This window comes from Rhipicephalus microplus, unplaced genomic scaffold, assembly GCF_043290135.1.
Source record: "Rhipicephalus microplus isolate Deutch F79 unplaced genomic scaffold, USDA_Rmic scaffold_18, whole genome shotgun sequence".
In the NCBI taxonomy this organism is placed as follows: domain Eukaryota; kingdom Metazoa; phylum Arthropoda; class Arachnida; order Ixodida; family Ixodidae; genus Rhipicephalus; species Rhipicephalus microplus.
This window is the reverse complement of record NW_027464591.1, coordinates 8,530,493-8,558,440: the sequence shown is the minus strand read 5'-3', so window position 1 is coordinate 8,558,440 and position 27,948 is coordinate 8,530,493. Positions and strand designations below refer to the sequence as shown.

Sequence of the window (27,948 nt, the reverse complement as noted above, 5' to 3'; positions counted from 1 at the left end):
TCTTTCTCCACGTGTTTGGCTTATTTTTGTGCCAGTTTAGATAAAAAAAATCACCGGCACTTTTAGCCTCTGAGACCTTCAATGTTACACAATTGACGATATATTTCGTAAACAATTGGCACTCGTAAGCGCTTTTCTTGCGTGAACAGCACAGTCGGTGGTTCAACACACACCTCGGTAAACAGCAACATCGAAAACGAAAAACGAGACTAGGTATATGCAAACAGAAACATTAACTAAACAAAAGACGAGAAATTGTTTGTGATCTATAGTCCGATGCAGTTGTTGTCGATGTAGATGGTGAATAAAGGTGGTGTCTGTCAGTTGATATGCACATCGCGACATATGTAAGCACAGTGATGTCTCCACGCAAGCACACTTGGGTATGATTGTTTGGCCGTGTAACCAAAAAAGTTCACATCGCCAGTGCATATCCTTGTCTGCACAGCGCAATTGTCCCACAGGGTATCAGATCCTCAAATGACAAGAACGTCAATTGTCCAGTCTTTGTTTTTTTTCTACGCACAAACTCCCCGCTTGTTTTCTTTCACAGCATGGTCTGCTGATGGTTGGGCGACACAGACGGACTTCTGCCGTCAGACGAACGTCTTGGAAGAAACTGCAAAGGAAACGACTAAGCTGTGAGTGCGCCTTTCGTTACGTGTTAGGAGAATATATCACGAGTTTTAGCCAAACCTGACAAATGAAGCGTAGAATGCTTCGAAAGGTATCTTTCGGAGCAGAGCAGTTCTGCAGCATTTTAGCGCACTATGAAAATACTGTGTACCGGTGGCAAACAGAAAAATCTTCAGTTTGAATTGTTTATTTCGCGGCTCTTGTTTTGTAATAATTCACGATGTTATATGCGTGCTGGCATTTTTTCCTCGGCGCCTTGAGCAATCTTTCTCCTACTATTTATCTTCTTTGCCTCTCAACCCTTTTTCTTGTAATATTTCTTCCTGCAGTTACGTGTTATTCACCACTTTTCAAATCCTCCTATTAGTGCAATAAAATGGCTTTTGATGGATCCTCCCTCCGCCAAAAAAAATATTACTTTTTAAAAGCATGCCTCTGCCAGGCTTCCACCACCAGTTTTCTAGACTGCGAGACATGCCTGCCTTATAATGGTTCTTCACCACTGCGGTTGCTTTTCAAGATACGGTCATACTCGGCAATTACAGTATTTTACGTATATATTCATCAAAATAACAGCTGTCACAATACCATTCAAAACAGTTTCGTGTGGCAGATAGCTCACTTAGAATAGTTATCATTCGATTACACCTCAGCTAGTCTAACCATACATTGAGCCATCATTTAAAGATGCCAAATATTGCATGATAAGTCTCTTATACCTAAAACTCTAAGTGTTATGTCTGTAAAATAAGCAGTTCAGACGAGGTGATGTATTTTAGGTGACGTGCTGAATATCACAGACTAAGAATACATGCAGGTCAAGAACACATCTTTGAAATCGTGCTAGTTCGAGCAGTTTAGCAGCATGCAGGTTGTGTACCTATGACTACGGGCACAGGAACAGGAGTGAGTGTATTGCACGATGCGAAGCAAATGTCACCGTGAACTTTCATGCTTTATTGTGCTCCTTTGAACAGAACAAATATACATAGATACTACGGGAATCGGACAAAAAGTGAAGCAACACAAGGCTCTTGCAGTGGCGAACATTTGCATTTCTACAGCTATGAACAGCAATAGTTCATTGATACAAACGTTATACAGATATATGATATACTACGAACATAGAGCCAGCATTGCTGCAAGAATCTAAGAGCTTGAAAGAACAAATGCGACGTCATCTGCTCAGTCAGTGAATCATGGAGGTCAGTCTGCGTGAACATACATTGGTTATACGTTTGACACACCTAATGAGACGAAATTCTGCGGTCACACGAATCGTGTGCTTCAGGCGCAGAACAAAAATCTGTACAAGTGAAGAATCTATGTAACATCAGTTTGGAGCATACAGGTGTTATAACACATGACACCTTTTTTGGCAATGCGATACAAAAATGCGGTCCAGGTTTTACGAAAATATGTTGTGTAGGCTATAGAGAACACCGTGCATGAGCGCACGTGGTTATATATTCTCTCGCAAGAAGGAATACTTTAGAAACACAAAATGTAGCTCGGAGTATGGTGTATGCTTTCGATAGCCGACACAGTGAAGCAAGGCACATACGCTTCAATAATAGTATACGCGTACTTCACTAGAGCTGGGAGATGCTTGGGCTTGGGATATGGGGAGGATAACAGGAATGAAGGCGCTGGAAGAAGAAAAAGGATCATTACACGTGCTTGCTAAGCATGCAAGCACTGATCTTCATCGTGATGTACTTCAAGTCGCCGCATGGCAGACCTGTGAAAAAGGGCGGGCCACCAGCAATGTCTCGTTACGCAAACCACTACAACTGAATATGTCCAGCTCTGACCGTCAACCTAGCGATGATGTCTTGGTGTGAGAGGTGCGGATGATGGTGACGCAATAAATACTAAACACACATGATTGGAGTGCATTTCAGGAACACAGCAGCACGAATCTAGATTGCACTGTGAAAGTGCGATCCCATGTATGATGATGCCACTCTCCCTTTGCCCCACAAAACAAAGTGGAAACAAACATTCTCAAAACTACAACTGCATGTAAGAACATTGCAGTATATGAAGACGCTGAAACAAATCTAGCGTGGCGTAGGAAGTATTTTACAAACGCGCTATCTTTACAAGCAGGCCAGAGTTTACGGCATTGAAGGGTTCCCGAGATGTACTATGTACGTCAAATGCTAGCGAGGTTGTGGAATGAAACCAAGATCTTACTGCATTACGTAATGAAAACGCGCGATGTAAATCTAAGACAAAGAATTACAAGCTGTTGCAGGCGCCAGAGGAAGAAAAAGATTGCGCACAACAACATACCCTGTGTGCCGGATCTTCCGCGTATCACTCGGCTCACTGCTAAAACAAAGGGGCAACCGCTCATTGCAATAGTATTTACGTCGCTGTATGTGCATGGCTCAACACATCTATAAAGTGTACTACGCCAAACAAGGCAATAACGCAATACAACCACGGGGATTCCACTAGTACTCTCGCAAGCCACACCTCATCTAAACTTCTATCAAGGTGCGTATGCATGCATTTGATGGAAAAGTGCCATGCACGCTGGCTCACTGTACACAGGCGGCAGCTATAGGAAAGCACGCGGAACGCAAGAGTGTCAACGCTAGCACGCAGCACACATAGCCAAGGCATGGTGCTCAAATTACGGTCACGCATTTATACTTTTGCGGGGGCTTCCTAAAGCGACTTACGCTGATGCTGGTATTCGCGTAAGACATCCGTCGGCCATCGTTTCTGAAACATGGAGTCTGCGAGAGTGTCTTCCGAAGGACGCCTAGAACCTAAGAAAGGAGGGAAAGGGAAAAGAAAAGAGATAAATTATTAGTAGGAGAACATGTGCTTCAGTTTATGAAGAAAGACTGATCACAAGTGAAACCGAAAATTTAGAAACCGTTTCCTTCTGATGGTTCAACTAACAACCATTCGTTACTGTCATATGGGGCCCTTTATCTTGAACAATAAAACCATTCAAGAAATTAAGCAATTCATTATCAATTTCATTAGGGATGTCTTACCTTTGAGCTTTATTTATCTAACGTGAAAATTCACAATCTAAGGCACGTAATATGAATCTGTCGCAAAGGCTAGGCAATCAGCATACGTTCCTTGGTCGTGTAATACTAAAACGTTGGCCTCAAAATAACAAGCACATTTTCCATTACTAGATCATTGTAATACGTATAACTTTTTAATTTGTCAGAATCTAGGTTGCCTAAAGTTCATGTTGCATAGTGACCCTTGGTGAGAACCACCTAATACAGACAGAGGGCAAGCCAGTGCGAAGAACTACAAGCGCGGGAAATTTATGTCTTTAGTATGTTACACGACTAAGTGCGGCTTTCGTGCAGTCCACAAATGTTGCATTCAATTTTAAGAATGACATTTCGGCTCACCTCTCCATTGAAGAAGCAGAACAGGAGAGCAACACAAAGACCCTGAAAAGTAATGAAGAAGATGTGATTCAGAATTTTGACTTGTGGACACAACGAAATGAAAGCAAGATGATTTTCACATATGAATTACGCACTTTCCTTTCCAAGTGCTCCCATAACTATTCCATATACTTAGTTAGAATTGGGGTTTCCACAGGCCAAAATCTAATATGGTCATCATATTCAATAGAAAAACACATTGGTAAATGGTTTATTGGCTACAATATAAAAGCTCTGGCCACTTTGGTGTTAAATTTAACGGCCACCAAAGTCAAGCTGAAGATCACTGCTGGTAGCTGGCGCATGATCATAGCAAATGTCACTGCGATGAAAGATTACCGGCACAATACGGTACTTTCTGGGCGTGTAAAATGCACAGCGCTCACTTGAACTTGCTTGTTTAAAGGGTCGCGAAAGACCTATGCTTCAAATTGGCAAGAGTTCTCACCTGTAATGACGTGACCAATGCTGAGATGATCTCGTAAGCGAGGAAGATAGAGCCCTTGTCTGGTCTGAACGGAGTAACCACGTAGTGCAAACCCAAAAGAGGAAGCAATATCACTGTAGCCCGCACGGCTTTCCTGGAATGTAATGCATCGCCTGAAGTCAAATTGCAGAAAGATTTGGTGACAGAATCACGACAGAAAAAGTTATGCCGTTCCTCAAAGGCAGTTTTTTAGCAAAAATGGTCTGTGCGACCTGAGTTTCTGTCAAACTTCTAAACTTAAGCTTTCAAATAAAATTTATTTTATTTGAGTTAACTTCCAGTTCCCAGACAACTGGACCATTGTGGGTCTTCATGAGAGTGAAAAAATTAACGAACGTTTTTGGTAGCTTATGATCGTGCATTAGCAGGTTTCGACGGAGTTTAAACATACTTTTAATCTCTTAAATGAAAGCAATTCCTTATTCCGCCTTTCGTCATGTGCTGTTGAAGCATTATATGCACTCATAGTATATATGCTGGTCTGTTAAAGTGACAACGTAAAAATTATTCCATGTATGACATGACCGTTAGGAGAAACTTCATAGCACAAAAAATCATCAATAGTGACGTTTCAATCTTACCTTGTGCTCTCGTTGTCAGGGGAATTGACAGCCCGAAGCTTCGTCACCAGTACCCTTACGATGTTGACGAGAAATGCGAAGCTAAGCTGCAAAAAACGAGAAAGATATAACATGAAAACGTTGTGTAGCAGGCTACAGTTGAAACAATCATGAATTAGATTGCTCTCGTTAGCTTCTTTTATTATTACTTGACCGTTTTCTGTTAAGTTGGGGTATATTCCTCGTTTAATCTAATATCAGCTGAATATGCTTTGAAAGATTTACGTATGGCGACTGACAGGACATAATCTCCAAGCGTGTACCTGTGGCTTCTCATTAATGCGTTCCACCGTGCTGCTGTGGCTGTTTACAAAAAGTATAAGTCCATTAATTATGAACAGGCAATTAAGGTACACTGATTCTACTTAGCGACACTTCCAACCGATTTTTTTTTTGATCCCATCACTCCTTTTTGGCATCACATGAGCCCATCTGCTGCGCGAAAGTACCGAGCAAATTATTTTTTTTTCTCAGCGTGACAGAAGGCATGTTAATACACTTGTCACTCATCTGTTCAACCTCCCCTGCTTCTACAATGTTGTGTGCAAGAGGATTTCTATTACTTCCCACAGTTCTGAAAATTACAAGGACGCGATTACCACGGTGTACAATTTGTGGGCATTTTAAATTCAGTGGAGCGAGTTCAGTTAGGCCAAAATATGACGATTCATGACCTCGTGGCTCTGTTTATCACGTCGACGCGACGAGCCCGCCAGCACATTCCCAGCGTAAACAGAAACTAAGTGGATGAAATGTAAAGTAACAGGACACCTAAGCAAAGTGGACAAGTCTGAACGCGCGTACGAACGTGTTAAAATGATTGAAGAGCGAAGCAAAGAATGCGTACCAACCATTCCGGAGCGTCAGGCGGGCGGTCGCGTTAAAGCTAATTCAAGGGCCAACGTTATTAGAGTTTATGCACAGCCTGCCAGAATTGTGTCAAAAAGCTGATTTCTGAAGACAGAATTCGTTGCGATGAAACTCATTCCGTCTTTCTCACTTGTGTCAAGAGTTGTTAAACCCATAGAGTTTCCTAATATACACTAGAGGGAGCTCTGGCGCTTGTGTCTATGGGAGCTGCAACGCACGGTGCTTCAGCGAGCATGAGAATGATGGGTTGTACACACATTTGTTTAATTTTTGTACTTCTGGCCTGTTTTTGGCTCTGTATGTGTTCGTGTGGCTTGGAGCTGTTTTCTCACGAAACAAAAATCAGCAAATGTTCAGCGGTGGCGCTTCACCACCTTATTCTTTCAGACTTACCTTTCCAAATGAGGTCACGAAGTTCAAAAGGGTTGAATCTTTCTTTCAAAACAAAACTGAAACACGGCAATAAACGAAGCCGCAAGTACAATTGGCCGCCCGCAAGTACGAAGAGTAGGCAAATGTGCGTACTACCCAACATTCCCATGGTCACTGAACAATCGCAGCGACAGAGTCCCCTATTGCTAATTTTAGGAAACTCTATGGTGAAACCTGCTTGCCGTCAAAATGGCGTTGCGGCCAAAAGACCGGAAACAGGCGGCGCGCAGCTCGCCAGCTCCAGCCAATCAGTGGAGTCCTTATGGAACATGTCCACGTTCATCGCGAGAATAGCTCATCGGGTGGTTTCTCTGCAATGCATTGTAAGATGTGTGCATGCCATTCTTTTTTTTTTTTGACACGTGCAGAATTGGGGAAAGAACTAGAAATCAGCATGCGCGCGAAGTTACAGGAAATGAGAGATTTAAAACATGTGTGACACGTATAGGCAAGTGTACTACCATGCCATCTAACGTTCCCAAAAAATTTTTCTTCATGCATATAATGATGTCTAGTGATGTTCTTGTTACTTTTGGGCAGTAGATGTGCTAATGTTCGGCTATATAAGGAGGGCTGAGATCACTAAATAAACTGCTGAAAGTTGACCTGCCAGTGTACATGTAAGGGCCTTCATTCTGTGTTCGTCCTCAGTGCGCTCTTACAGTTCGCAAACATGCATGGACTACCAACGTGCCCAGATTACCACCTTGGTGCTCTCACAATTTTATCACAAATCTCCTTACGTCCAGCGCTTCAATTATGAAGGCACCCAATGCTACCCGACGTACAGCTATAGGGTATACACCCAAGACACTAAACTAGTTACCGCCTGTCTATGGTAAAAAAACATAAATTGTTACTAAACTTAATTGAGCCTAATTACATGAAATACATGTACATACAACAAGCTGTGCGCGTTTAGTGCAGGAATCAAACACTCGTATAAAAAAAAGGTAGTGCTTTAGAGACTTGTGGTTGTTTTTTTTTCCCTAAGTTAGTTTCTTTCAGTAGATAGCCATAATGTATTATAGAGAAAATGAAGTTAGGAAGACTAATAACGTGTACTAAATAGTATAAATATATAAGTGATCACAAGAACACACCAGAGATAAGTACACCTACCAGAATCGAGAAACAGACAGGAACGCTCAGAATATAAGTGTACCACACGTCGTGCTCGACCCAGCACCTGTAAAAATAGTGGAATAAAATTATTCAGTGCTCATAATGGCTCAGCTACAGCTGGTTGAGAAGAAATTCTGAAGGTAACAAAAAAGCAGCTCACCACGTTTTTCTGAGGTTCTGCCTCTTAATGTTATCTTGTGGAACTCTTATTTACAATATGATAGCCATCGTTTGATTAATGTTCTGCTTGTTGAGAACCAACCGTAAATTGTATTCTGAGCCGTCGGTTGTCACACAATACGCAATGAACATGAAACGTGTACAGGTGTGGAACATGAACGTGTACAGGTGAGCTTAATTTTCTCTTTTTTATTGAACTTATTAGAGTATAGTTTTTCATCCCCAACGCTCTTGACGAGCTAGCACAAAACAGTTTCCTTCTTGAGGCGCAAACTCTATGTTCCTCATGACATAGTAAGACGGTAAGTTGGGCCAGTTGGTTAGGATCCATCGTGAACACACTTACAGCGCAATACCATGACATGCCGAATATTTGTTTATGAGCGAACATTTGTCTGTTATATGCGGAGCTATAGGATTAGCATAAAAGACTAAGCAACATGACCTGAGAATACTTACATTCTTGACGCCTCTGGATCTAGGCCACGCATTACAGCGTAGCCTATCGTTGGAAGCAGCGGAAAACCTGGACAGAAAAAATACACAGTGGCACGTTTTGACGATGATTACTCTAGGGACACACAACGTTTTTCAAATATCTAACAGTAAATACACCAGCGACACAGAAGGATAATTTTAACACCACTGCTGATCATCGAAAGAACTTAGTGTTAACAGAGACTACCACAAGGGCAACAGAAAGAGATAGATGAAGACATAGTCCGGTTCTAAATTGTATACAGGGGAATAATTGTTCTTGCATCAGAGCACGCAGTAGCAGGGAGATAGAATGACGAGACATACACTGGGACACATGGTTTCGAGATTTTTCGATGATGCTCCTGTATCGGACGTAGGTTTATTTTCAAATGCGGCTTCTGCGAAATCACCTATAAACCTAACTTTTATGGGCCCCAGCCTTCCGCAAGAAACTTAGAGATGCAACATGCAGTGAGCGTAACACTTACCCCATCCAATGAGCAGAAACCACTTGAGAATTTTATCTTCGGCAATGAAAGCCATCACAAGTAGCGTGTGCAAGTAGAGACCCTCGCAGAACATCCAGAGGTAATTGCACAAGAGGAAGTACTGGGTCACGACGTGCAGGGCCTGGCACCAGCTCTGATGTTGAAGAGGAACAACGATAAAGTAAATCACAATAAACACCTTTTATCCATGTTTTCTTCTGATAGACTTATTATAGAAATGCGAGTAACGCTATTATTGACCTACCGGGCTTTCTTCTATCACATGAGGCTGTGCAATGACGTGTATGTACCACAGTATCCAACATAGATTATTGATGATGAACGAAGTGAACAAATTCTTGTGAATAGTGATCCTCCTACAGCGAAGAGACCTGAAAAAAAATAATGGTAAGGCTTGAAAAGGAGGAAGAGGAAGGACAGGGAGGATAGCCAGTTCTCATACCAGCTGGCTACCCTGGTGCTGGGGAAGGGGGTAAGATGGTTAAACAACGACAGAAAATTGTATTGCGTGAACTTCTAATGCTGGTGGTACTATTTACAGAAGTAGACATACAACCCCTAGCAGTTCTTTTGACCCGCCTTAGCGACAGACCACTATAGCGAAAAAGTCTGAGCTAAGAATACCGATGTTAACTGTAGTCACAATGAATATCAATCAAGTCCTTACTGCGCTTTCTGGGTAGCATTGGATTATTCTTTAGTCTATAGTACTCTCACTCTGCACTTGTAGTTTTTTTGCGCTGCTGCTTTTTTTTCACCCTGTTTTTCGTTCCCCTTTATTTAGTAAAGGACCCCCAACTATACTTTATATTTCTTACTGACCTCTTCACCTTTCTCTCATCTTGTTACCTGTTTTCCACTCTCAAACTGAACAGAAACGTTACAAGACAGTGTTTAGCTGCACGGCAAACTCATATAAAAATGAGCTTTACGCGTGTTCAGTACCTGAATAAGAATGTCTGTCATCCTTGCAGTGTTTTTTTTTGTTTGCATTGAATTCATGCTCTAAAGTAAACGATGACTTATTGCTGGAAACTTTAGCTTCGTGATTCTTATTTGCGAGTTGTTTTACACGCAGCGCCCGCAAAACCTAGACATCTGTTTTCAGGTAGCATCCGGTGAGCGCACATGACGTGTTGCCAAGCAGCAAGAACATCAAAGCCCACAACATATCACCACGAAAAAACGGGGCCTTACGATTTCACCCTAGTTTGACTGCGATAACATAATTCGGCTACCGGTGAAGTTCCCTGTAGCACCAGCATGATCTACATGGCATTCCGATCCAACAAGGCAGTACATCATTCTCTGCTAGGCACTCTTTCCTGCATAAAACGGTCATGTGTTCTAATATCTTGGTACGTGTAGACCAGAAACATAGAAGTTCCGGCCTCCGCACCTCGCACAAACACACTAGCTTCATTCTCCTATTCCCTTGATTTCCTACACTACAATCAAAGAAGACGGGGCCTCTTTTTAGGCCACAGCATCAGGAAAGAAGAAGAACGGTCCGTAGTTGCATACGCTTTCCGGGTCAATAGCATAGGAAGCGATGCCTGGTATCACTAGGACACAATCGTTATTACTTCATATATTGGCCACTGGCAACCCTATATACTAAAAATTTTGGTCTGACAGTCCCAAAATTTCATGTTTCCGTGAGATTTAAATGAAAACATATGACAAATAAATGGTCTCTAAATAATTTCCGTGAGAAAACATGTGAAAACATTGAAATAACATATATGGCTTGATATTGTAGGGGAGGGGAGGTGGGTATGTGTGTTTTTGAAATTGAGGAACAAATTTTCTAGAGGCCTAAATTTCTATGGGCCATTCTTAATCCATGTTTTGCGAGCTAGTACGAGCATTGAAAAGCTGTAAAAAAATAACTCACCTAAAGTAACAAAATATGAATAGTGACAAGAGTAGGGCAACCAGTGATATGGAGTAACCTGTGACGTAGAGTGAATTCACCAAGTTTCGGAACTGCAAAAAAAAAAGAAAAAAAGTGTGAATAACAATAGGTACAGTTAATCGAATCAATACTACCCAGACCGGTGTATCTAAGGTCAAATAAGCAGCAAATGCCTTTTTGATGAATTGACGAAAAGATTGCCTTAACTTCTTTTTCTTTTTTTTCATTTAGGACTAACTAAGGAAATCAAAGACGACATTGCGAAGCGCACTCTCTTGTGAGTTATGACTCTCAGCTAGAGCTTAGTGTACGCAAAACATCAGGGGTAACAAAACCTTGAGTTCTCAGCGTCCAAACAAGGCGCTAAGTTCTCAAATGATTTAAAGCATATGTGACCCGTCATGACCGTGGTACGTTGCTCTACCCTTCTACCCTACACGAGATTAGACTCTCGCTCAATGAATTTCATTTTGTTTTGTTCACTATGCCACAGTATGCCACATGTGGCATCGAACTTATAAAGCGGTGGTCATCTCCAGTAGATGTTTTTCTTTTTTTCAACAATTTCACTATCACTTTTGTCTTCATCACACCTGGAAGAACCAGTTTTTCCCATGCTACTTTGTATGTGATACGAAAATATGCACATGAAGGGTCTTAAATTCGTAACTCCTTTGGTATGGCGCAAGTTAAATGGTAGGGAAGCCCAAATCTTTAACTACTATGCGCAGCGGCGACGTTTATGTGTGTCAGCTTTATATGATAAAACTGAGTTTCAAAAAATTGTATTTAGGACGTGTGCTTCGTGGGTAAATCCATGCTGATTGATTGATTGATTGATTGATTTGTGATGTTTTACGTCCCAAAACCACCAGGTACGCCCTTGCCCTCACCATTTTTAGAGTAGTTCAGTTATGGCAAAGATACACTGAAAACATCGCCACTCGCACAATATGTGTAAAGATTCGGGCGACTACACCTGGAAACGATTGTCATACATAGCTTAACGTAGCCTCTCACGCGAAACAGACAGGAGAGAAGGACAAGCGCAAACTATCAACTAAATTTATTCGAAAAAGCGCACATACGCACACACACACACACACACACACACACACACACGCACATATATATATATATATATATATATATATATATATATATATATATATATATATATATATATATATATATATATATATATATATATATATATATATATATATATATATATATATATATATATATATATATATAGGGCAACAAAGTCACAAGTCATATTAGCAGAGAAAATAAGTCCTTTGAGTGGCAAGCACTTAAGTAATCTATCTAGGTGGCATGTTACGTGATTGTAACGTGGCATGTAACTAAATAAATATAGTCGATAGTTCGCGCTTGTCCTTCTCTCGTGTTTTTTTTCGCGCCATAAGCTACGTTAATAATCAACCAATTCGCCCAACAAGTCACTCTGCTGTCATAATTGTTTTCACACTCTGACCAAAAACGTTTCTTTTTTTATTTTGGTGAATGCAAATGCACTGCATTTTGCTGATGACTACTTGTCATACTCTTTAATTTGCTAGTTCCGCAGAGAAAGCTGCTCAATGAAAAGCACGCGCACTTACAAGAATTTCCATTCGGTGGAGATCATCGTTGCCGTGACAACATCGCTGGTTAATCAACTTATCGAGTCAACTTATCAATCAGCAGCTTAATTGATTTGCTACAAAACAGCTTCCCCGTGAGCACTCAGCACATTTCTTTTTTTAGGGGTGCGCATAGACTCATTCAGCCAGAACCATTCACGTAACGCTCACCTTCCTGAAGTAATAGGGTTTGAAAGAGATGAAGACGTCAGCTGACTCGAGTAATTGAATTTAAAACGCGACTTTTGAAACGAAATACACACAGACGTTTATATAATCAGTGGTGAAGCTCCCGAAGGGAACAGGAACGAGGAACAAGTTACGCTGGGATATATTTTTGAACTGTATAAAAAAGGACAGCAAAAAGATCACTCTGTCAAAACGGCTAGTATAGACTAGACAGCTAAAATGCCTCTTTAAACCTCAAATGTTGTAAAAACAAAGTCTCTTTATGTTGTTCGGTTATTTTCACAGATACGAGTTCAGAAGAAGTGCGTGTCTGAATGAAGATAAGAAGCCTTCATGTTGTTATGAAATGAATGTTACGGAAAAGCCTGTAGACACTTACCTGAAGGTCGTGAGTGTCGACGCATGCAGTGTAGTTGGACCACACATGACCAGTTACGGGATGCCGGAACCACGTCCCGTTTGACGTGCATAATTTGTGCGCTTGCCCTGTGGGAAAAAATATATATGACGATGAGCTCAAGGCTCTAGCCTAAAACAACCTCAAGTGATTACTGTCAGTGCCAGATAGCACTCAATCGCACTAGAGGAAAAAAAATTGATATCACTAAGACATATTGATTAGTCACTGTTCGCGAAGAGTACCGCAGCTTTACTAAAACAAACCTATTGAAACGCAGGAGCACACATATTAATTTAGAATAGTGCACAGATATGTGAATTTCCAACTTTCTCACTTCGTATAGCACCCCGTTCTACTTTGCAGTATGAAGTTCTGACGTGGTGAAGAAACAGCCCTTAGCACTGTTTTACGAAACATGGTGCTCCTCAGTGTTCTGTGCACTGAATTCGTCAAATTCGATATTCTTCGCTGACATATATGAAAAATATCAAATTTAACTAATTTAATTGAAGTTTGATTTTATGGGCAATACTATCAACCTTCTTCTCTTCCTGTTTACCATGCACTTGAAGCTACCCAAACTAGATACCCTTTCGGATATTTTGCTGGATCGTTCCTAATGGAGCACGAGCACACTCCTCGGGAGCGCATTTGTGGCCAAAGGGGTCAGCCTGAAAAATTCACTCACTAGAAGACAGAAATCCGGCCACGAATTGGGGGCATGGTGCGAACACAGTCTGTCCAGGTGGGGTGTCATCCCAGCAGTTCCAGCCATCCCATGTTCGTGGGCATAGAGATTCGTTCGCTCCTGTGAAGGAAATCAATGAAGGCATCGTTCAAAGTTATGCAGTATTCATATACTGGTTGATTGATTGATATGTGAGGTTTAACGCCCCAAAACCACCATATGATAATAAGAGACGCCGTAGTGGAGGGCTCCGGAAATTTTGACCACCCGGGGTACTTTAACGTGCACCCAAATCTGAGCACACGGGCCTACAACATTTCCGCCTCCACCGGAAATGCAGCCGCCGCAGCCGGGATTCGAGCCCGCGACCGGCGGTTTATCAGCCGAGTACCTTAGCCACTAGACCACAGCGGCGGGGCCAGTATTTATATACAATTTCGGAACGTGTTTGGAATAATAACGCATCATTCCAATTATGCGCGTATGTTACTGTTCGCTTGAAACGAGAAAATAACCTTGGCGTGAGTTATTAAAATCTTAAATCCACCATATCAGTCAAAGAGACAATACAGGGGACAAAAAGCCATTGGAAAGAGAATGTCAATGAACTTTACACTTCGACACTGCATCAAGACAGCCATTGCTAATGTACCCAGACAGTCATCGCGTTTTTCGCAAAACAGCTTCAAACACGCAGTTGTCTGTGGCATAAACAATAACGGCCGCTTCAAAGCTCTCACCTTACTGTCACGCTCGGTATAATCTATACCGCAGGAATGCGTAGCCCAGCGCAATGTTCTGTTCCATAGTGGCATTCGAGTTGTCATTGCTTTGGTGGTCTCCGCGAGGGCGCATCGCCTCCACTTGATTTAACGCTCGTCCAGGTTTCACGCCGCAGCAACTGAGAGTGCTTACAGCAACGAAGTGCTTACTTAACCGACGCGATAAATAAAAATGTTCACCAATTCGTGCATAGGTTCAGGATGAGAACAGTAGATTGTTCCTCACACCTGCTGTTTACAACAAAAGAGGTCATATACAAAAAGAGAGCAGTGCACCACAGGTGTGAAAGGCTAACTCGTAAAGCGACCTCTAACAGTGCTCACCGAGCTCAGGAAATGGCTTGAGCAGTACGTGCTCTAGGCAATGCTTGAAGTGGTCGATCTTTTCTTGCCACATCCAGTTCTCTCCCCTCGGAGAACTCTGTTCCCAAGGAACGTACTCTCCGATTTCTTCAGCGATGTCAAGGAGAAGCTTCAGTTCGGGGTCCTGGAAAGACACCATGCTTCAAATACCCTGGACTAATGGCCAATAAATTAGAGATGCGGTTTTAAAACGTGGGTACCTTTGTAAATGTGCCGTTATAAATTTATATGTTGACGAATACAATAAAAAACAATATATGTTCATTGAATCACATATTTTGTACTGATTTAACGCCAGTACGTTTGTCGTAAGCGAAACAGAAATAGACGTTGTTTAGTAGACGCTTGAGACGTATTCCGTAGTCATGTGCCTGCCGTGTCATATGAGTATGAAACACGAGATGTGCATTCTGTCTACGGTAATGCAGTATTACATAGACTACACTCGCATGGGGCTGATGGGTCGCAACACAACGAAGGTGGAACGTTTGCTGTATGTCAGTGTGCCTTAAAAAGTGGAATAGTGCTTTTTCCTGTATTTGAAGCCCGCTTCGTGCCACGTTAAGGTGGGCAACATATTGTGGAACTCTCAGGAGGTTACACGTGAATTATTATCATATTTCAGAACACTTTCGAAGCTGTGAGTTGCTTGAGGCATAACAAGTTAGCCAGTGCACACAAATAAATACTCACAAAGTATGGCGATACTGTGCAGGCGTCGTAGTTCCCCATTTCATCTTGCCAGGAGCCCCTCATGAGACAGTGGTACGTAGCGGTAGCTGCATTCACAACCCGATAGAGAAGAAAAATTTTTAGGAAGCGTATATCTAGTATAAACATAAGCAAGTAATGCCCCGAACACGCCTATATACTGCTGTTTTGACAGGTATTGCGTTACCGTTTTCATTTAAATAAGAGCGAATGAAGCTTCTATAAAAAAGGTACATGGCTAATCTTAATAAACTATGGGCTCTAACCTGTTCTCAAACCAGTACAGTAGCGAATAAAAATGTTAATATTCAAGTTACGCCATAAAAAAACTCACGTGATGACTTCAACGGATCGCCTGAATTTAATGGGGTGCTATTACTTTTTACCTTGACTAAGAACGGTTAAGTAGCAAGCGCTAATTAGTATGCATCAACTGGGTAAGTGTGCTATTCTCACATAACCGCACTTGCACCAAACTGCACAGGACACCTAAGATAAAATATGCGTGGTTCGTCACCCCAACAAGGACGTAATAGCCTCGTTCTCACCGCTAATCACCGCGTATCGGATCGACGGCACTGAGCGCAGACAAAAGTTATTAAATGTACTCAGTTCACGTGAGATAAATGGTCAGTGGCATGGTCTCTGGCGTGCCTCAAGGATAGCTTGCCATTTATTATTTTCGGGCATGGAAGTGCATGACGCCGGTTTTCACGGCGTGTTTGTGCAGCCTGCCACGTGGCGCATGTGTTTTTCTACAAATAAGACCAGTACGTGAATTCAGCAAGCAAGCTTAGATTCGTGCTTAGCGTTCGCGTTACAGAAAGCAAAGGCGTAAAAGACGACAATGAATGGACAAACTGTCAACAGGCTGGGTGCACTTCAACATTTCTCGTTCACTCCACTTCGATCTGATATTGTCACATCGAGTTTACGTGAATGCGCTTATTACCCGAGACGTTAACGTTGCCAGGCAGTAGTGTCGGACATGGTGCCTTAGCCGTCATTCCACGCGGCGTTGGTGGCCAACACTGCCATCCGTCAAACCTCCAGTCACATCCAGCTGCATACGGGACAAAGGAAAAGTTTAATCAAACTTGAGTGGCGATTTCTTACCAGATAACTTCAAAAGAAAGTTGTACGTATACTGGAGCGAAAATGAAACTATTTTTGTACGCAGAAACAAAAAGCAGGCTTCAGCATGTCTACTCTCTCCGAGTATTTCTAAAAATATGGATACACTGTTGCAATATAAACTTTTTTAACCATATTTTTTTTTCTTCTCAGGCCGGGGCCACTAGGTGTCGCGTACATTTTAAGTTACATAAATTGAACACATTCAATATGTATAGGCTTCTTTTTGTAGAGTAGGACTTGGGCTTAGCTTCGTTCAACCACGCCTTGCGAAACTGGAGGTTCGTTTTTATTGTCTTGCATTACACATGCTCATGTGTGCTTATTCTTAAGCTCAAACCCGCTTAAATCGCACAGTGAGACATGAGATATGTAGCGTGCTTTAACTGGGTATACTATCGTCGCCACTGTAAATTCCTCGCACCAAACTCTGACGATCACCCCTACTCTCGTTTAATTAGCGATTAGCGGTCTAATCAGACCAGCGTGACGCTACCAAATAGCAATGAGTCATTCACCAGTGTCATTGTCTCCGGCCTCGAAAAATGCCCGCTGCTCACATTCGCGCAATGCCTTCAGCTGGGCGAACACCCGTTCGGTGCGGGAACCGAATACACTGAGGCAACCCCAGGGCAGCAGGCAGGTGGATAGTATCTGTGTGAAAGCAGAGAAACCGTCGAATATGATGTACAAGGTGACGGGAATGCGGGTCACTGAGATGAAACTGACAAAGTAAAAAAAAAATGCCTGTTGCTCTGTTTAGGTCTGTCCTCCTTAAATGACTTATGAGGGCTGTTCCAGATATCCCGTGGCTTATAATTTAAAAGAAGACGAACGTCGTTACGTGGAACACACCAAGTGCAGGCTGTACTCGGTAGGTACCTGTAATCTTTTTGACTAGTGCGACTTAATAATTAGTGCTCATTATATTTCTAACTTTACAAGTGTTCCCCAATTCATGAAAATGTCAATGAGGCTAACGTTGACATCTTCAAACCACATCGAACTGGGCTGTTCGCCACTATGTACCGAACCCGTGCTCGTTTTTTTAGGGGGGGGGGGTGGAAGAAGGGGCGAAATGGGGGATGATAAAAACAGCCCACGTATCCTGAAAAACGACAGGTGACTATACTCACAAGCAAGCAGGGCCCTCGGACAGGATTATGGTGAGGTAGAAAGTCAGGGCTATATGCTCCCACCTTTTGCGGGTGCGAACGTATTCATGTGCTACTTTTCATATTTTGCGTGCTTTCTTTATCAGCCGGAACAAAATGTGCATGTCAATAGTACGTTGCTAAAAATTGCGCACTTATATGACAATTGAGCATACCTTCACATGTCTCATTGACACTTTAATGATTAGGTGAGCACCTATTGATCGACTTAGAAACACAATAATTACTAATGGACCAAGGCGCATTGCCAAACAATAACTGCGCAGTTGGTGAATTTTCATTAATATGAATTACAGGTCGCGTTTTTTTTTTCGAAATCTAGAAGTACCTAGGGGCTCTTCCTAAGAGGGACTCGAATTCATCCCTTGGACCACACTTCTCGTCCAAACGAAGTAACACCTTGACTCATTATTTCTATAACTACTTCCGTAGTCACAAATTATTATTATTATTATTATTATTAAAATGACTGCTCGTATAGTTGAACACTCCAAAAATATTAACATGTATGCTGCCACAGAATAGCTTGTCCGGAAAGCTGCTGACAAACATTTTATCCCTTATCTTTGTAGATCTTTGGACACATTTCTTAGATTACTCAGTATATATTTCAAGTCAGTATTCTCCAAACAGAGTAGAAGACAGACAAACAGACATGCCGCAATCTGGGCTCTGTGGGTCGATAGTCATTTCACTGTGATCATTTATTTATAGGGACACTTTCAACTGGACTTTGCCGCAGGCGTTAGCATCGGTGTCGCCGTCATTCACCGTACGTGTATACGTAACTATATGCATAAAAACGCAAGCAAGAAAAACAATTCAGAAAAAACACCGGAGCGTGGAACCGAACGTGGCACCTCTGAATTGTGAGTGCGAGGCGTTAACCACTGAGCCACGAAAGAGCACCTCCTCCAACATTCAAACAGCAAGCTAATTATATTTACCGCTTACCGCTGGTGACGGGCATCTCAGGGGGAACTATCGTGTTTTCAGAATTACCAGCAAGATTGCGCAATGAGCGCGCGTCGTCACATCGTCACGACGTGCGCTTTTATCTCCCGTGCGTACTTTGCCCCGCGGAGATGATGCAGGGTGGGCGCTAACGCGCGCGCCATTATCTCGCGGTGGGGAGGGTCGTACGTCTTAGCTGGCCTTGGGCTTTCACCGGGACGAATCTGTTGCAGTTACGGGGCTCGCAAAGGTCACTGAAATTGTTACACAGTCTCCGTTTGCGAAATAAGGCGTGCTTTTCAGACAGAACGAAGTAGCAACTGGGACGGTTATTTTCGTTCATCTGTACTTGTGAATACGTTTCGTACGTCATTTGTGCGTGAGGAACGCAAAGCACGTTTCGATCTGCTTGCCATTCTGCGCGTGACCTTCCAATTTGTTGCTATCGCGTTCATTGCTTCTCTTTTGAGGCAAAGCTGTGACTTCTTTATTACTATAACAATACCTTCAGGATCACTGTTGACGTTGATAATGTTCGCGAGCACTGTTTTTATCACGTCATAGAACAACTTTTTCTCATTCCGTGCCGGTTACGCAGTCCACATAAAAAAAAACAGAAAATACGGTAAATGGACATGACGTAGCGCCCCGAATAGAAGACGCTCTTTCTAGAACCGATAAAGTACAGCGAAATGAAAGCAAAGCAATACGAGAGGGCTATACGAAAGGCAATACGAAAAGGGTACACGATGGTGTTTCTCGCAAAACTCCGTACATCTCGCGAACTCGCTAGAAAGAGTCACCTCGAAGCCGGGAACGTGAGCGGCGCGCGAACGTTTTACTGACAACAAAACTTAATCTGGAAAATGTCGTGTTTTGTGAAGGCATCATCTCTTTTGTTTATACACTTCCACCATCTCAAGAGAAAAAGGCATGCACGTAACAAACAAAAAACGCGCAGATGAAAACTTGTGAGCGATGGCTTTAAGGTGTAACTGAAAGTGAGATCGCTTCCACGGTGCAAGACGTTCGCAACTGCTGCGTTGAACCTTCCAGGACCCTCCGCAGCTTCACACGCACAGGTTCTCTACTATCTGAACTATCGAGGCAACGTGCTCTTTTATTTTAAGCTGTATTTGGCTTGAAATTGATAGTTGGACGGAATCCCGTATAGTCATAAGCGGACATGCAATTAGAATACGACTCTGACCACAATTAACAGCAAATCAGAGCAAACATTACGGGCGCCGCGTAGAGACGGGAACGACTTGCATTAACTTGGTTTTATTGTGGTCAGTAAATTGTTTTATTTGTATTCATGTAGTCAGCTTACCTCCATAGTATTGGGACGAACTTCGGTCCGTTCTTTTTCGTAAGCGTATTGCAACCGTGCGTGTTAGTCAGGGTCAATTTTATTCTTCTCTTCGGCAGTTAAAGTCATTGTAGACTGGTTTATAAGGTTTATTGTCAGTGCGTTGTGGGTACTAGTACCACCGATAGCAATTTGAGGACCGCACACGATGTAAAACACGAGGGGGACCACACACGATGTAAATGAGTTTCTCTACCGCGACGCTGCTTCGAAACGTTCTTTGATTGATATGTGGGGTTTAACGTCCCAAAACCACTATATGATTATGAGAGACGCCGTAGTGGAGGGCTCCGGAAATTTAGACCACCTGGGGTTCTTTAACGTGCACCCAAATCTGAGCACACGGGCCTACAACATTTCCGCCTCCATCGGAAATGCAGCCGCCGCAGCCGGGATTCGAACCCGCGCCCTGCGGGTCAGCAGCCGAGTACCTTAGCCACTAGACCACCGCGGCGGGGCTTCGAAACGTTCTTTCCCTAGAACATGGCGCCAGTTCAGATGTGTGCCAAGGATATTGAAACTATAAAAGGAATAGAAAAGAGGTTCTTTTTCGTATCCGCTAAGAGATTTGTATAACTGCTAGCGGCATTCTGCCGTTCAGACAGGCCGAAAAAATTTCACTCGTGTAATGTAATGAGCGACAAGGACGTACAATCCAAGATCCGAGACCTGTCAAAATGTTTACACGACACAATTAGAATCACTGAGATCCTGGTGTGGCGAGGTTCACACAGTCCAAGCGTTTGACCTTGGTCCTAGAGTTTGACCGTTCTAGTGGTCACTACGCTTGTCGATAAATTTGGTGGTTGACAGGGCCACGACCCGTGTTGTTATGAAGTGGTGCTCGGTGCAGCCTAACACCTTCTCTCGACAAAAGCATTCGTGTATATTTTGGATAATTTATATTTTCATTGTGTCCTGTTCCCGTATGATGATTGTTCTGGACTCCAATAACTGCTGCTATCTATTTACCTCCTGTGAACCGGGTTAGGGAATGACGTGTCCTGTTCCCGTATGATGATTGTTCTGGACCCCAATAACTGCTGCTATCATTTACCTGCTGTGAACCGGGTCAAGGAATGACGTCTTCATGATGGCGGAATAGTCTACGAGGCAACGAACTTTCTTCTAACCGCAAGCTATTTCTTGCTTCGGGCGCATGCCATCAAATGTTACGGTGAGCAAACGTATACAATTCGCTTTTGAGGTTGGCTTTACTTGTTAACTCCCACTACACAATATACCTATCTGCTCTGCAGCTAAACGACTGCATTCGAAACCAACTACACTGTAGAAAGTGACATCTGGTCCACCTAAGAGCTTAGAAATTTCGCTACAACTTCTAGAAGCAACCTTCATGATTTCGAAGGCAGCGCCAATTACGTCAGCTGCTGCTTGAATTCATGGCTGCTATGCGCTGTTGCCTCGTTTCGACTCCCGTCTTCGAATTTCTTGCCGATAACTTTAAAGCAGTCCGTTCATTCTTGAACATTCGTTTTTCTTTGCTTAGCTCCCCTTAGAAACCAATAAACTATTTTGTTTCCCTTATTTCAAAACTAAAACACGAATTGTGTAGTAGTAACCTTCTGTCGACTCCTCTTCTGCCCAGAAATCGTTCAGCGGGTGCTCAGCAAGAGCAATCCACTTTCTTTCTCTTACGAACTGTATTCCCTCCATGGAAGTTGACAAGATCCTGAAGAGATTCAACTGTCCCAAGCATAACACATGAGTAGTGAACCCTGCGTTCTGAAACCCGGAAACTGTAGTAACAGTGACGGGACCGTTATGATGCTTAAAAAGCCGTAAAAAGGGCCCAGTCGGCGGGGAATGGAACGGCACTAGATATGAAAACGCAATGTAAAAAGTAAATGCAGAAGAAACGCGTGTTTGAGAGAACGAACTTAATGGCAAGGCAGTATACAGCGGATTGAAGCAGCAAACGCAGCATCCATGGCCAATCGGCCTAATGCTTCCCGGCTTTGGAGGATGACGAAACCCGGAATGGATGCCATGTACAGAGCACAACAAGCATAAATTGGAAATAAACTGTACAAAAATAGAAAAAAGGTTTTACTATGTCCAAGAAAAAGAGACGTTTCAAAAGGGTGGTAACGAAAGTGTAAGGGTTCTCTGTGGTCAAAAGATTGTATACAGGGAGTATAGGTATATCGAGGAAATGCGAAAACCTGGCTGGGCTTCTTTATGCTATTTTCGTAGGAAGGCTAGAATATAGATAAGGTTCCTCCCCGATTATATATACGAAGGACGATAGCGTCCCTGCTGCTGAAAAATTGCTGCATATTTTATGATTTCGAGACTGCGAAGACGTAAAAGTTTGAGCAGAGAACTCCCACTGAGGTGCCAGCGAGCCTGGTGCAGAAGCACTCCTTCTCCGGTTCTTTACAGGCTTTCGACGACAAAAGGTTCCATTTGGTACGTTTCTCAGAAAAGGTTGACAAGGTGCAGTAAACTGTAAGAAATTTTTAGGAACATAATGCTGAAAAATGCGCAAGCAGGCAGCGCGCGAATTTCGGCTCCTCTAGGGATTGTCCACTTTTCATCTCGCCGACCAATCTCATAAACTGCGAAAGAAAAATCCCTTGTAGATAAAAGTTTGTCAAAAGTAGTCCCTGTAGTGAGCATTGGTGTGATTGACGTTTGTAAATACTTCAGGTAAAAGCAAAGATGAAAAAAGCAAAAGGAAGTAATGTGTATGGTTGTAGTGTTTGATATCTTCGTACCATCAATAAGTAAATATATTTTTTTATAACTCGAAGGATATATTATCAGCGTCCTTACATGCCACATTCACAATAAGAGACGCGTCGTAGTCGAAAGCTGCCCTAGTTTTGACCATATGATATTATTATAATGTGTACCGTCTTCGCACAATAAACAAACCTCTAGCATTATTGGAAACAGCTTATTTTAGGGTTAAATATTGTTACATGCGTATATGTGGCTGGGCAAGTATACGGATGTATACGTGCCTAGAATTTAAAGAATGTCGTTTAACGTGTCAGAAGATTCCGGCAAGGCAGTAAACGGAACTTCTGGCAGCTTCGGACGCAAGGTAAAAAAAAACAGCTGGGCAAGAGAAACCGAGGCCACTTAAGCGAAGACAAGCTGATAATCATTCCCCAAGCACTCGCCTGGGATACTGACATGAACCAACCGGTCCCTCTTCGGACGCATGCACAATAATATAGTGGTGAAGGACGTGATAAACTTTCTGGCTTATTGTGGAATGTGCAATGTACCGTAAAGAAAAGTTTTACATCATAGTTGTACGTGGTCAATTGTCAGAACTTCAAGAATCAAATTTATAAAGTTACTGTTTTGCTTGAAACGGTGGAAGAACAAATCGCCATGGCTACCGAGTCATGGTTTGACAACACAGTATCATATGTGGAACAATTTCACCTGACTTCACAGTGCATCATAAATATAGGGAGAGGCACGGTGGACGTGTGTTTCTTTTATTTCAAGAACCCTTACCAGTGAAGGTGTTTTAGATAATAAAACTGAATTATGATGGTGCCACTTGGTAATATCAACAGAATACCAACATATCGTTTTTGAATCAATTTACCGCCCACTTAGCCACAGGAATAAACCAATAATTGAACTTTTCAGCATGCTGTCGCATATGCCTGACTGCGTAATACTAAGAGGAGGCTTCAATCTGCCCAGCATGAAATGGGATACCGACAGCGTAGCCCCAGAGGAAAATCAAATTTGCTCTATCTTTTCAGAACTAATGAGCATCTGTGGCTTACAGCAATGTGTGAACTAACCAACAACCTTTAACGCTATCCTGTGTCTTTTACTAAGCGATCATGAAAATGTTAATATTTGCACAAATGAATGTCCAGGCATTAGTGACGCCGGCTTTGTTGGTGCAAACTAAAACGTTTCCAGAAGACATGGATGTAAACAACCACTCGATAGTGTTTTCATGTACGATATAAATGACTTTGATTCCGTTGTCCAGGAGTTGTTTTTGTTTTTTCTCACTTTTTGATGCATATCACGGTTGTTTTTGAGGTACAGCAATAAGCAAAAACCTGAGATGCACAAAAACTCTGAGATGCACAAAATGGTCAAAAAAGCAGCTATTGCCACAAAATAAAAACTTCTTCAAAACAGGAAATCGCTAAATAAAGGAAAGCTAATAAGTACAAACAAGCTGCCTCAAGGTAAAACTGAAAGTGGCAAAAGATTTCTTCGAAAAGATGAAAATAGACCTGAAGGGTAAGCCAAAATTCTTTTGAAGGTACGTCAAGAACAACAGAAAAAATGGCATAGTTATCCCTGGCCTCTTAACTATGGAGAAAACTACTATGTATATTCACGGATGTTCTTTTTGGTAACCTCAACTCAACTTGATGACCAGCCGCTTTTCGAGCAATCTAAAAGGTCATGACCTTCTAACTGGTAATCGAGAAGCGGTGAAAAAACTTTCAAGTTTCTTCAATCAGCCGGCCTCATCAAACAACCATGCAGGATCCTTGCGTGTGTGAGCATTTGCTTTTTCTTTGCTTTAGCATTTTGTCATTATTTTTCTTCTTACCTTTCTGTGTCATCATAATCCATGCACATTGCGGGATACAAAACTAGATATTCACTTTTTGGTTAACTTCTCTGTTACGTGTTCAAACTTTATCTTTCTCTTTCCCTCTTTTTTGTCTCTTTTTTTTTTCATTTTATGAAGGCTGCCATGAATGAATGAGTATTCAGCGAAGCACAGCAGCAGGCAAATTCAGCGGTGAAGGCCAATGAAGAGAGAAAAAAATCACTGAGCAAGCTTGCTATCGTTCACATCCCTAATAGACATTACAATAACTTCTACGGTATACCACGTTAGCGGACAAACTGGGGTTGCCTGCACGCATAGACTGGCAGTGTTGTCACTCTTGTGATTTGACTTAGCTTTGCAATATCCTACTAGCATATCACAATATCCTACAAGAATATCACAATATCCTACTGGTTTCCCAATTTGCAGCCAAAGTACACAATATATGAATACTTGGCAAGGTCTAGAAAAAGAAAACATGCGAAATAGTTAAGATATAGAAAAGGAAACCAGCACAACATATTTCTTACCAATGTGACAGAAGCCCGACGCTCCCTGGTCATTACGAAGGACTGCGTTGTCGAACCTGCAAAAGCCAAACGACCACTAATTCAGAAAACATCGTCATCAAGTTAGCCACGTGTCATCATGGATTGCATAGCAGTACGAGCACGGAAGAGCTTATGCTATGCTATGGATAGATATACAGCAGTGCTTGACGCTAATCCTGGAGAGCCCAGCCTCATTTATACTATGGCTTGCTACGCCAGGAGTCGAGTGCTGATTAAGGTATGTACAATGACCACATATACAATATATTCACATACACAGCCGAGTAATCTCTTATGTTCCATTCACTTGAGTACTTCTTGGAAGAAAGCAGCGTTTTCTGGTTGCGTATTGTGCAGACCGTGCTTCGCCAAGAACCGAGGAACTCCAAGGTCAAGCCACGTGTCAATTGATGTGCCATTTTCATTATCAACGCCTCATAACCGACAATAAAAATAATCCCACAAGGCGTCTTTTATGTATTCCTGATTGTTAGAAGTTGTGCGCATCGAGTCCGGCTGTTCAGTCTTGTACCTGAAGTAGTTTACGCAACGTATAGTCTGGCCCCACCGCAGTGGTCTAGTGGCTAAGGTATTTGGCTGCTGACCCTCATGTCGCGGGTTCGAATCCCGGCTGCGGCGGCTGCATTTCCGATGGAGGCGGAAATGTTGTAGGCCCGTGTGCTCAGATTTGGGTGCACGTTGAAGAACCCCAGGTGGTCGAAATTTCCGGAGCCCTCCACTACGGCGTCTCTCATAATCATACGGTGGTTTTGGGACGTTAAGCCCCACATATCATCATCAACGTAGAGTCTGATATAGTGAACGTACAGTTCATCTTGCGGCATTAATCCTCGTGCCTCATAAAAGCTACAAGGTAGGTCTACTTTTGTGGCGATGCGTGCTGGCTACTTGAGGGTAGGATGACGGTATACAGAATACTAATGAATGATTTGTAATTGTTGGTAACGTGTGCTGAGCAGCCAGCGCTATCTACAAATCAAAATAGGCCTACGTGATTTATTTGAGGTATTAATGGAAACATCAATTTCCTCATCTAACTTCATATATACAAAAATATATACAAATATGCCCATAATTATTTCAGAGTGTTTGATCACTAGTGCTCTGTTCGCTAATACGGCCGCGCTGTAAAACTGTGAACACCACTGACGACTAGAAGTACCTGTATAGTTTGCTCTATTCGCTATGCCAATACCGTTTTTACCGCCATGGATCATAACTTAAGATCAAAACACATTCTGTGCAATTCTGAGTTGTTCTTGTTTATTTATTCCTTTCTTTTTGTCATTCTACGCTATTAGCGTATATTTTCGCCTTTCAGCCCACTTCCTCTATAGCACTTTCAGGGCTACACCATGAAAAATATGTAAGATACATTAGCGTTGCGTTCAGACACGTGTCACTTGTATTCTTCGGAAGTACGTATTTTTCCAATTCGACTGCGTCGCCAAGCATCATAAAAGCTGCAGCACTGTACCAGTGAGATCTTAACTTTTTCACTATAGAATCAGTAGGTGCACAAGCTCCTTCAATGGGTTTCTTTCCCGCGACTGTTGCGAACAATAGCTAAAGCAAGCCCTCTTTGATATTTTTGAGCACCATTGCATTATTTCGCCGTAATGGATGTTATCGTAATGTTCTCGATGGTAAAATCAATACACCATGAAGGGTGTGAAGGATATCTCGAAAGAAAAAAAAAAGCTAAAGAAAGGCAGTTTTCATAGCGTGTCCACCGATTTATTTTTGTTCGCCAGTGTCTCACCCGTTTTTCCGGGCAAGGAATACATTGTGTCGTAACGGCTTCGGACGGCGCTCCTGAGATCACCCTTCGAGTCTTGCTGTCAGCAGCGTCTTCTTTGCGACCACCTGCTTTTTATATATCTTGCTTATACTCTCGTATGAGGGGAATCGCCGCTGAGCTTGAAGCGCCCTGAAGGATCTCCGAGGTCAACAATATTTCGCATTGCGGTAATTGTAACTCATCGCTTCTGTATGATTTCTTCAGATATGGGGTTAATTTCTAGGAGCTATGGATCGTTTTGACAATTTAGGCACCGTTAACAGGTGCCTACGGGAAAATATACGCGTGCGCTACTGCCTTTCGCCACGCCGCACTGCGGTTGCTGTGGTTTGGCACCGAACATGTGACCTAAAAATGGCGTTTAAACTACCTCAACAGAGTGAAATAGTATGCGACGCGACTTTATAGGAAGTGCATGTAATTCCCTTGATGACATTTATTACTTAACGGTATGAGGAATATAATTTGATGCGAATTGATATCTGCACAATATTACCAAAGCTCTTCATAGTAAAGTGTGAACGTGAACGTGAGTAGTGAGTGGGTGAGGAGGAAGAGGAAAAGGGCGAAGCGAATCGACGAAAGTGAAATGCGGGTGCGCCTGATTCTTGTTTTGTTTTAAATTCGAAGCGTTTCTTAGCAAACTTCGGCGACTTTGAGCGTATCTATCTATCTATCTATCCATATATCTATCTATCTAGCCGCCTACGTTTGCATGCTTTCGTGGTCAGCCCCTTAACTTGGCGTGAACCAAAATTAGCATGGAAGATTAAGATGGTTTGACGAATATAACGCGCTGCTCAAGACCTCAATAATGTCACAATACCGTCACGTATGTCGTTAAACACGTCCCGCCAGACAGTGGCACATACCCGCGGGCAGGTATGTGCC

The 27,948-nt window shown here is 42.5% G+C and overlaps 1 protein-coding gene across 1 annotated transcript in view; it reads right to left on the bottom strand.

Moving 5' to 3' along the window:
• Nucleotides 1-402: 402 nt before the first annotated feature.
• Nucleotides 403-27,948, bottom strand: part of LOC119177764 (calcitonin gene-related peptide type 1 receptor) — a 160,468-nt gene continuing 132,922 nt past the window's right edge. The window contains exons 3-19 of the mRNA XM_037428948.2: nucleotides 25,215-25,270; nucleotides 17,123-17,258; nucleotides 16,423-16,533; nucleotides 15,453-15,538; nucleotides 14,721-14,883; nucleotides 13,615-13,734; nucleotides 12,906-13,012; nucleotides 10,671-10,762; nucleotides 9,018-9,144; nucleotides 8,753-8,906; nucleotides 8,244-8,310; nucleotides 7,602-7,668; nucleotides 5,139-5,224; nucleotides 4,519-4,651; nucleotides 4,032-4,073; nucleotides 3,330-3,419; nucleotides 403-619 (exon numbers count right to left, since the gene is read on the bottom strand). Coding sequence (XP_037284845.2) covers nucleotides 548-619; nucleotides 3,330-3,419; nucleotides 4,032-4,073; nucleotides 4,519-4,651; nucleotides 5,139-5,224; nucleotides 7,602-7,668; nucleotides 8,244-8,310; nucleotides 8,753-8,906; nucleotides 9,018-9,144; nucleotides 10,671-10,762; nucleotides 12,906-13,012; nucleotides 13,615-13,734; nucleotides 14,721-14,883; nucleotides 15,453-15,538; nucleotides 16,423-16,533; nucleotides 17,123-17,258; nucleotides 25,215-25,247 — 1,686 coding nt within the window. The 5' untranslated portion in view covers nucleotides 25,248-25,270 and the 3' untranslated portion in view covers nucleotides 403-547. The remainder of the gene's footprint in view (nucleotides 620-3,329; nucleotides 3,420-4,031; nucleotides 4,074-4,518; nucleotides 4,652-5,138; nucleotides 5,225-7,601; nucleotides 7,669-8,243; nucleotides 8,311-8,752; nucleotides 8,907-9,017; nucleotides 9,145-10,670; nucleotides 10,763-12,905; nucleotides 13,013-13,614; nucleotides 13,735-14,720; nucleotides 14,884-15,452; nucleotides 15,539-16,422; nucleotides 16,534-17,122; nucleotides 17,259-25,214; nucleotides 25,271-27,948) is intronic.